We start from the raw sequence: 10,000 nt of genomic DNA on the forward strand, positions 1-10,000 counted from the left end.
TGCTGAAACGATGACCTCTTACTTTCCAACCGTGTTTACATCAGAAGTTTATGCTAATTTCCCCGAGTATGACAATGGTTGCGGTCACACTTGAGAGAATCACAGTGTAACATTAGTGTTTAAATACTACTCTAGTGTCAGCTCTCTGGTGTTTTGAATCCTTAGGGCAACACTGAACAATAGAACTTTACACTATTGTTTAACTCCCTACTGAACCGCAACCAATAGAGTGGATTTTAAATTGTCACCAGACCTATTGTAGCACAAATGAGGTTTGTCGCCTACTCATGAATGTATGCACCGATCAACTCGAAACTTTAACATCCCCCCCCCCCCCACCCCCTTCTTGGGCAAACCCCGGCATTTGAACTTTTGAAGACTGGATCGTTCAAATTCCTGCCCCTCGGGCCAAAGTGGTGTTCAAATGCCCTACCAAATGCCACTCCTAAAAAACAATGAAGCTTTTTTATAAACATGGCAACACATGTTTCGTGACCATTTACATGAATATGATGATGCCGTTCTTACCAGACTTGAGTTAATACAAAAACACAACTTTAATATTGAAACTACTAAAAATGACTTGAAATTGAATTAAGTCGGATAATGCAATAAGCAAGTGTTAGTTGCTCTAACTCCGAAAGACGGCATAGGTTTTTCAACAAGGGGAACTGTATACATATCAACAACAGAGCCTAGAGCGTTTTGCGACTGCATGTATTTTAATTTTTTCAGTGTCGATTGATTACCTCTAACGTGCAGCTTTAACACTGAAATGGAGTGTGAAAACGTATCCTTCATATTCACTGTATAGTAAGTATGACAAAGACGAATTACGCAGCCAAAATTCCTTTGACAGTTCAGTTACTAAAAGGAAAAAATAGTCGCTTAGCTAATTGGATCCGAATTGCCAAAAAAAATTTACAGTACTTTTCTATAACGGTGTAGCTTTCTTAATAATATCACTCTCTTTGTGTACGCGGTATGTTTTAAGAACTAGGAATATATATTAATTAGTTAGATGGCCACGTAGAATGTTTCAAGTGGCAGGGTATTCTGCAGTTTAAACCAAAGCGGTTTTTCATTCGACAGTATTTTTTCCTTCATGGTTCACTGCTGTTTTATGGCTATTCTAAAACCCTCTGCCGACACAACCGCGGGACAAAGCCACAGCTTGACTCCTTGTATTTAAAAAATCTACATCATTAAAATCTAAAATAATTAATACTTAAGCACTCTCTACTTTTCATACATATACCTTCAAAAACACTACTCAACTTTTGAGAACTTTTTTAAGCCAATCGCTCATAAATGCTATATCTCTTCCTTTAATCTCGTCCAAACACGTGTTTATAGCTGTTTTTTTCTTACGAAGAGAATGTCAACACTTTGTAAAACACTGAAAAAACCAGCTCAACAACTGTGTCAATGGGAACAAGGTTGCCCAACTCCTTGTTATACCCCCCCTAACATGTTAACTTGCTTGACTTGATAACGCGCAAACTGTCTCTTCAGTTCCAACCGCAATGGGGCATACTTCTCTGTCTTCTCGCAGCTCTTGGTCACCTTGTTAGCTAACCACGGGCAGTTTATGTCTACATGTAGTAGCATAATAGACTTGGCAATGTTTTCTACGATTCGAGTGTCAAATCGATTGGCTCTGACCTCTACACGGTCTACATACACTTGGACATCCCAAAATGCTAGCGCTAGGTCCTTTTCGTTGACATGTTTCGGCTCGACTGATAAATACCATGGTGGTCCGCTGTCTATAAAGAAGACTGTCTTCAACACCGCATTGGCAGCTGCAGATATTTGGACTGCGCAAGTGCAGGACACACGGACAAAATGTGTGCTACCGTCTCAGGAGCCTTGCCGCATAGTCTACACAAAGTCTGGTCTGCTGGTCCCGTTCTCGTCTTTTTTGCCTGATCCACTCGGGTAGGGAGTAACTGCGATCTCAGTCGTAGGACCTGTCGTTTATCGCTTCAGCCAACTAAAGCTGACGTAGTGACGGACCTCACTAATGCAACCACCATGTTGTTCCTCTTCCCATCGAGATATATTTCCAACAGGGCCAGATTCCTCCTCTTCCAGCGGTCCTCTCACGGTAGAGGCGTTTCGAACCCCCAGTTGTCATCTTTCGATGTATACTTTGAATTGAATAAACTTATGCTGTTTTGTTATCATACAATTTTTTGTTTTCTGTTCCCTAGTTCCCCTTGGAAATGATACTGTAGGTGTGATTATCGTTTTAAAGTTTTTCTCGAAAACTGATGACAATACTGGCAAAAAGCACTTTTTACAAAAACCTGCATTTTTAGGCTGAAACGAACGTTTTAAACAAATTTCCGTTGTTAGTTAGATATTTGCCAAATGGTTATCTTGATGTGATAATCTTTTCATGGTTTTTCCTCGAAAACCGCTAAAAACACTGCAAAAAAACAGTTTTCAAGAAAACATGCGTTTGCAGGTTAAAACAAACGTTTTGCACAAATTTCCAGTGTTACTGCAAGTTGGGAGCCTTTTTCTCTTCAGCGCAAGGCCGACGTGTGGATATTTTTGCAGATAGCCAGGTGCTTATTTGATCTTGGAAGCGTCAAGGCTTTTTGTCCTACTAGCCATGTGACGCCCTTAAGAAGCTCTTTTGACTGTCTATGGGATACAATTTTCAGCTGAACCTTCTGTTTTTCCTTTCGTCTCTCAACCCCGCCGATTATCCGTCCGTACACTTCCGTTGCAGGATTCTAAGCTTTCGGAGAAGGCCTGGCTTCGCTTTCAGCCTCAGTTTGGCCCCCATTCCGCGGATCTCATGGCCCTCCCTTCCAATGTTCAGTTTGCAAGGGATGGTTCTCCGCTTCCGTTCTTTTCTCCGCACCCAACTCCTGGTTCTTCCGGTATTAATGTTTTTGCGCAATCTCCTCGAAACCGGCGCTGGAAGTTCATCGGATCCAAATAACATCCGAAGACAGCATTAACATGGGCCCCAGCGGGAAGAAGACGTCGTGGCAGACCGAAAGAGACTTGGCGGAGAACTGCAGAAAAAGAAAGAACAGCATTGGGTTTGTCTAATGGAGCGAGGCAACAGTGGCTGCTCGTGACCGTGTGACATGGCGAAGGAGAGTGTCTGGCCCTATACCCACTCAGGGTTATGGTCAAAATCGAATCGAAATCGCAGTCTCCTGCCATTTTTCCCCATATTTTCTCTAACCCTATGTTATTTCCCCCCATTGCTCTTTTTCCGCAAGTACATCGTTTTCTTCAAGATTCTACTGTTCCGTGTCACACTTTATGCGTTTCTGACATTTCCCCTTGGGAATTTTGGTAGCCTTGCATCAAGTCCCAGGTAGTTGACTCTTTCCTTCTTGCCCCTCGGGGTTCTCGAGGTGTCTTAACTCCGTCTCTGGAGGGTTTTTGTCCCGTATGGCCTACCCCTTGGGATCTGTGGGTTTTACGCTTTTTGCCTTAGTTCTCTCTTTACGTTTGCTTTGTGCTCTTAGCAGTCCACAGTTTTGTTGTTAATATAGGAGGTGGTCACTACGTCTTTGAGTCTGATTTTGTCTCTCTTACCTTTTGTTTGCAGCGTCTCCCTCACGTTTCCCAGCTTTTCTCTAGCTGTTCCTGCCCTGTTTGTCGGTACGCCAATGACCACATCGTTTTTGTCAGAGCTGCGGCTCTTCTGATCCCGTTCCTGCTCCGATTACGTGTGACCTCAACGACATTGATAGCTTTCTTCGTTATTTACAAAACAGCTTTTTGGCTTCTACGTACAAAAACAGTCGTTAAAGAAGGAGTTCGAGCGTTTCCTCTTTGCCCTCGCTAGTCGAAAGTCACTGTTCAACGCGCGACGCCTTGGAACGTTTGCCGTTTTTTAGTCTTAAAGGACTCTAGTGGTAAGACACGCGTTTATATCCATGGTTTTCTGTTTCTGGGCAAAAAGGACCGGTCAGCTTTAAGTGTCCCCTACGTTTTTTCTTACAAAACCGTCCATTCGTACATAGGTAAGCTCCGCGCCATTTTTAATGAGATGGGGCTCCAGGGTGACTGAAATAATGCTTTGCTCATTGGCAACCCGGCCGCTGACGATATGGTCAAGCGTTATTTTTAAGTCTGTCACTGATGAGCAGATTCAGGCCCGGATTACCCCCAAGCAGGCCACTCTTCTCTGAAGATGAGAACGTGAGGACGTATGCCGATCACACTAATCTCGTATATGCTTTTAAAAGCCCTGAAGAGCTGTTTTTATCCCTGACTCACGATCTAAGCAATCTGAAACAATGACTCGACTCTAACTGTCCAAGTCTTAATGTACTCAAGACCAAATGTTTGCTTTTAACTACTAAGGTAATATATTTATTAGTGTTAGTGTGTGCGCACGGCTCTTTAGAAGACCACTTTTTAGTGATAAGAATTCCGTGGTTAAGTAAAGTTATTATTATTATTATTATTATTATTATTATTATTATTATTATTATATTCTTCTTCTTTAGTGGTGACTGGGGCGGTCAAGTTAAGACCTTGGAGATTGCTCTCTTCCCAGGGGATGATGATTTTTTTATTTAACCACGTTTGAGGCAAGACTCTAAGGGATGGGGGCTCCAACCCGTTTGGTCTTCGCGGGCACCCTAATCCTCTTATACGTCCTGTTAGAGCTATCGAGAATTATTTCATTAATTCGCGTAACATCTGTATAGATTTGCGTTGTGGGTTTTTATACCGCCCTACCTCGCAGCAAGGCAGCGTTTTGGATAAGCCACTCCCATCCTCTCTAAAGCTGAATCCCGTCGCAAGTTTTACATCAAGCACGACGCTCTTCACGAAGGAGAGACTTTACAAAGTTTTAAAAATGGCAGCACCTTGACCGTCGTCTTTTCAGGCTCCTCTCTTTTGGATATCATATGCAACGTCGGTTGGAAAGACTCTGCCTCAGCCTCTTATTATCCCAACGTCCCAACGTCAGTGGCTTCATAGCTCAGTTGGTTAGAGCGTCGCACCGGAATCGCGAGGTCACGGGTTCAAACCCCTTTGAAGTCCTGAATTTTTCAGGCTTCTCTACGCAATTGCAAAAATTGCTCTCATAACTGCGAAGATCATAGCTTCACTTGATTTCATATCCGCAGTTCATATATGATTAATCTCATATACCATTTCATCACTTCCTTTTCAGCTAGACTCTTAAAGAGTTTACTGTGAATACAAACATTTAAAGAATGTCATCTTGGCCTTTCCCCCACCCAGCCATCTGTCGCTAAGGTTTCCAGCCTCGGCTTTGGTTTCTCCGTAGCACTGGCCCTCCACCCTATGGCTCCTTTTAGTGTCGGGCTTGGTTTATTAGCTTCGGGTTCTTTTCCTTCTTTTGGATAATTTCTATTGAGTGTTGGGTGTTTTCTGCTTTCCTTCATTTAGCCTCTATGCACTTTGCTCGATTTTCCTCTCCGCGGAGGCAGATCGCCCATAACTCAATTTGTGCTGGTAAGACTGGTCAGAAGGGATTACTTTACAGGGTAACTCGCCTTCCCAGGGCCACCCTGTCCATTTGCCCCGGGCACCCTTCCAGGAGGACCGTCTTTTGCCACGTAAACGGTTCGTACCGGGTTACCCCGGCTAACAGAGGTGAGAAGAGCGCGAACACATGGCGGCGCAAACATCATAGACCGTTGTGGGCAATTACCTACCAGGAACTCCTGCGCTTACCAATGACGTCTGCTGAACGGAATGACAGTGAACCTGAAGGGATCAGCTTGACAGACACTGAAAAGCCGAGCACTGAGACTGAGAAGCCGAGCCAAAGGTGAGGGACAAAAGCCGCTGTTCTACAGCAAAAATTGTGCTAAAGTGCGATACGCGGAAGGAGTCGTAGAGTTGAATTTGGAAGGTATCCGAGTGCTGTGTACTGTCGGTTTACACGATATTTACAAGTTCTCTTATTGGATTTGCATGGTCGTATGTCCCAGCTTTTTACAAGATATTATTCATTTCACCTGAAATATTTACATGTTTTTTACAGGATTTCTCAAAACATGTAAATGGTTAAAAATCATGTAAATTTTTACTTACAGTATCTTTTTGATGATTTACATGTTATTTACATCTTTTTTTTACATACTATGGAAATTTTCAAATTTTCCAATGAAGCCGTAAAAGAAAGGCTGTGTGGTGCGCAAAGGTTCTTGGGGAACAAATACAAATACAAGTAGAAGGCACTGAAAATCTTTAAGCGAAGGAGTTCGCTCATGCGATCAATGAGGCGTTCCTAAGAGCCATTAGAGTAATATCGTCTACCCTTACCGCTGGCTTATCCACCCGTGGATGAAGATTCATTGGAGCTCACTGAAGTGTCTGATTTGCGGATTTATAAGTTGTTGATGAAGATTAACCCATCTAAACCTTGTGGTTCTGATGAGATCCCGAACTGGCTGTTGAAAATGCTGAAATTCTTGCTTTTCCAATAAGCATGGTACTCAGCACCTCCCTTCAAGAACAGTGCCTTCCTTGTATATCGAAGCTGGCTGACGTGTCATCGAAGGAGCAGGGATGGCGCAGTGGTTAGAGCACTCACCTCCCATCAATGTGGCCCGAGTTCAGTTCCCAGATCCGGCGTCATATTTGGGTTGAGTTTGTTGGTTCTCTACTCTGCTTGTAAATACGAATATTTTAATAAATGATCCCAAAACAATGAGAGAAATATTACCCACAATTTGAATTCACCTTTGTGAATTAAATTAATAATTTACTAATTTCATTTTGAAGAGCAACATCACTACATTACCACTTTTTGTCTTAATTATTTCACTTAATTCAAGTTCCTGTACAGGATGATTGAGTTTTTCCATCAGTGCACTTACGGAGCATAAGCATCAACTTACTAGAAACTATATTTCCTGAAAACCTCGCCTAAAATAATATTAATAGAAAGCCCCGCACAGCAAAATGTTATAGCACTGTCGGCCAACATGTTGGAGCAGTTAGGAGCTCATCGTTGTTAGTACAATAATGTTAAGTTACAGGTCCTGCAACATTTCTTTGCCCGACAAATTTTAACCCATATTGCTGCAACATTTAAATGGTGCATTTTTAGTATTACCTTAAACACACCAATCTAATTTTTATCTCTTTTGTCCAACTTTTAAGGCAAGAGACAAAGGAGTGTCTGAAACTGTTGTGGGATTTATCTTTGGAACGTATCCATTTGTAATATTTGTTTCTTCTCCACTTTTTGGACATCTTGTAAGTAAATTTGCGAGTAAGTAATAATTATAATTTGTCAGAGTGTCACCTGCAGAATTAAAAGTAGTTTGATTTGACGAAGATTTAATATTTCCTTTCTTTTGTTCAAATGACATTTTAGCGTTTGTACGCACAATGTGTGATGACTCCCTAGCACAGATAACGTACCACCAATACGTACGAAATATGGACGAATAACAAAATACGCTTATCGCAAACATTATCCCCAAATACTAGAGGAGATATTCAGGAACACCATTATTTGAGGGTGTATTACAATAATTATAATTTTAAATATCTTGGATTTTTACAGGCCATCTTAAAGGTGTCTGCTTAGTTACCTGGAACTTGAAACTTGCCTGTGAATGAAAGTGAGGCTAGAATTGACCTTGTTTTGATGGAAACCTCACTGCTTTCTTATGTAAATTTAAACTGCAAGCATGAGGACAACATCAAGGTATCTTAACAAAGCCAACTCCAGCCTCACTTTCATTCACAGGCCAGGTAACTAAGCAAACACCTGTAAAAAGGTCCAGTCAGCCTTAAAGTTCTTATCACCTGAACACAAATTTCCACTTTATTTATTCTCCGAAATCGTGCGAAACATATCGTGTTGTTTTCAGAACTTTTTGATTTAGATTTCACTTATTTATTGGCTTTGAAAGACAGGAAAAGAGTGGTCACACTTTGATTAATAACCGAGTAATGAAGGGGAATGAGCTCGATACTGGGTTTACGTCACAGTCAACCCAGTATCAAAACTATTCCCCTTCATTGCTCGGTTATAGATCAAAGTGTGGCCAATTTTCCCGTCTTTCAAAGACAATAAAAGTGAAATCTCAATCATAAGGTCCTAGAATCGACACGATGTATTTCAGACGATTCCGGAGAATAAATAAAGTGGAAAAGTGTGCTAAGTTGAAAGGCACTTTAAAAACAGTATATAGGGATGAAGTTAACTGCAAAGTCAGTACTCGGCAGCATTGTCATTATTATTTTGTTACTCAGAGGTCAATTCTCTTCTTGTGGGCAGATAATTTTTCAAATTATTGCATACAGCCTAGATGTCCTGATCATAATCTTCGCACACATCTTTGGCCTGTTTTCTTGACTTTGCGGTAACCTCATTGTTCACGTTCACATTAAAAATTAACCGTAAAGAGACAGTTTTGTTACCAACGTTGAGAATAAAGTAATACTAATATTCTAAATTTGATAGTAACCGGGAGAATGGATGTATCACATCTCCTGAGTATCGATCTGAACTGGAAAAACAAAATGTACAAGCGAATAAGGTCTATATTATTTTTAATGTCACTTGAAATTGCAGATACCAAAATATAATGATGCATTTGTGCTTTTCACTGGGATTGCTGTCTTCAGCGGATCACAAATTTTGTTTGGGTGTGTAAGAAAGTGTGTGCAAAGTGGTAATATTTATCTTCTGGATTTTCTTTTCCCTCACAATTATTTTTTTGATATATTTTTGGTTCCTTCTGTTTCAGCTTTAGTGGTATGATCTCAGATGAAACTGTTTTTGCAGTTGTGTGCTTTGCATTAAGGGCGACTTCGGGCATGGGAGGAGCAGCTGCAGAAACTTCAGCTATATCCATAATTATGGAACAGTTCCCAAAGAATGTGGGATCAATCACGGTAGGTATTTTGCTGTTCTTCTAGTCTTCTGTCTTTAGGCCATTTATTGGAAAAGATATCAGGGGCACGAACCCAACGACAAATTTCAACTTTAAGCCTCAGAGGGACGTTTCCGAGTTCCTTGTATGATGGATAACGGCATCATTATTATAACACATGCAACAAAAGTAAAGCACGCTTTCTGATTGATCAATAGACCTCTTTACAGTTGTTTGCTTAGTTACCTGGCCTTTATATGAAAGTGAGGCCGGTGTTGCTCACGCTCCGTCCACGTGCTCCATGGTATACACCCGAAATTGATGAGGCAAAGAAAAAGCGAAGGAAATTGGAACGTCGATGGAGATCATCTCACTTAACTATTGACCACGAACTTTATGTCATGCAATGCAATGCTGTAAAAGAGCTTATTTTTGATTCAAGGAGGATTTACTACTCTACTTTGATTGAAGAACAAAAGTGTGATCCGAAAAAGCTCTTTTCCAACGTTAGTAAACTCATGAATCGTCAAGCTCCTAAGAAATTGCCTACTGCAGATGATGATGAACGCTTAGCTAATAAATTGCTGACTTTTTCCATGCTAAAATCTCGATGATCTCTAAAGATCTTGATCAGATGAAAGCAAACCACCACGAATGATTATTCTGAGACCAGTCAGACTGGTTGTCAGTCACAGTTATCCAATTTCCAATTAGTTGGCTGTGAAGAATTAGCTAGCCTCATTAAAGGTTCATCACTTAAATCGTGTCAACTTGATCCAGTTCCACCTTTGGTTTTGCGACAGTGCTATGATATTCTTCTTCCAGTCATAACAAGGATTGTTAATCTGTCTCTACAGCATGGACAATTTTCTGTTGTTTTAAAGATGGCATTGATTATACCGTCATTGAAGAAATCTACTTCTGATCGCGAAATACTTTCCAACTATAGGCCCATGTCAAATCTACCATTTATATCAAAGTGCTGCGAAAAATTGGCGTCTCATTTGATAATCACATGAACTTTGGTGAACATATTAAGAACATCTGTAGAGTAGCTTTTTATCATATTAGAAACATGGCTAAGATTAGAAAATTTTTGAGTTACGATACTGCTAAAACTTAAATACATGCATTTGTTACTT

At 40.8% G+C, this 10,000-nt stretch overlaps 1 protein-coding gene across 1 annotated transcript in view; it reads left to right on the forward strand.

The window, feature by feature from the left end:
• The window catches only part of LOC138013953 (MFS-type transporter SLC18B1-like), a 38,984-nt gene that overhangs the window by 935 nt on the left and 28,049 nt on the right, over positions 1 to 10,000 (forward strand). The window contains exons 2-4 of the mRNA XM_068860986.1: positions 7,132 to 7,227; positions 8,558 to 8,631; positions 8,733 to 8,880. Coding sequence (XP_068717087.1) covers positions 7,132 to 7,227; positions 8,558 to 8,631; positions 8,733 to 8,880 — 318 coding nt within the window. The remainder of the gene's footprint in view (positions 1 to 7,131; positions 7,228 to 8,557; positions 8,632 to 8,732; positions 8,881 to 10,000) is intronic.

This window comes from Montipora capricornis, chromosome 8 (assembly GCF_036669925.1).
Source record: "Montipora capricornis isolate CH-2021 chromosome 8, ASM3666992v2, whole genome shotgun sequence".
NCBI classification, from domain to species: domain Eukaryota; kingdom Metazoa; phylum Cnidaria; class Anthozoa; order Scleractinia; family Acroporidae; genus Montipora; species Montipora capricornis.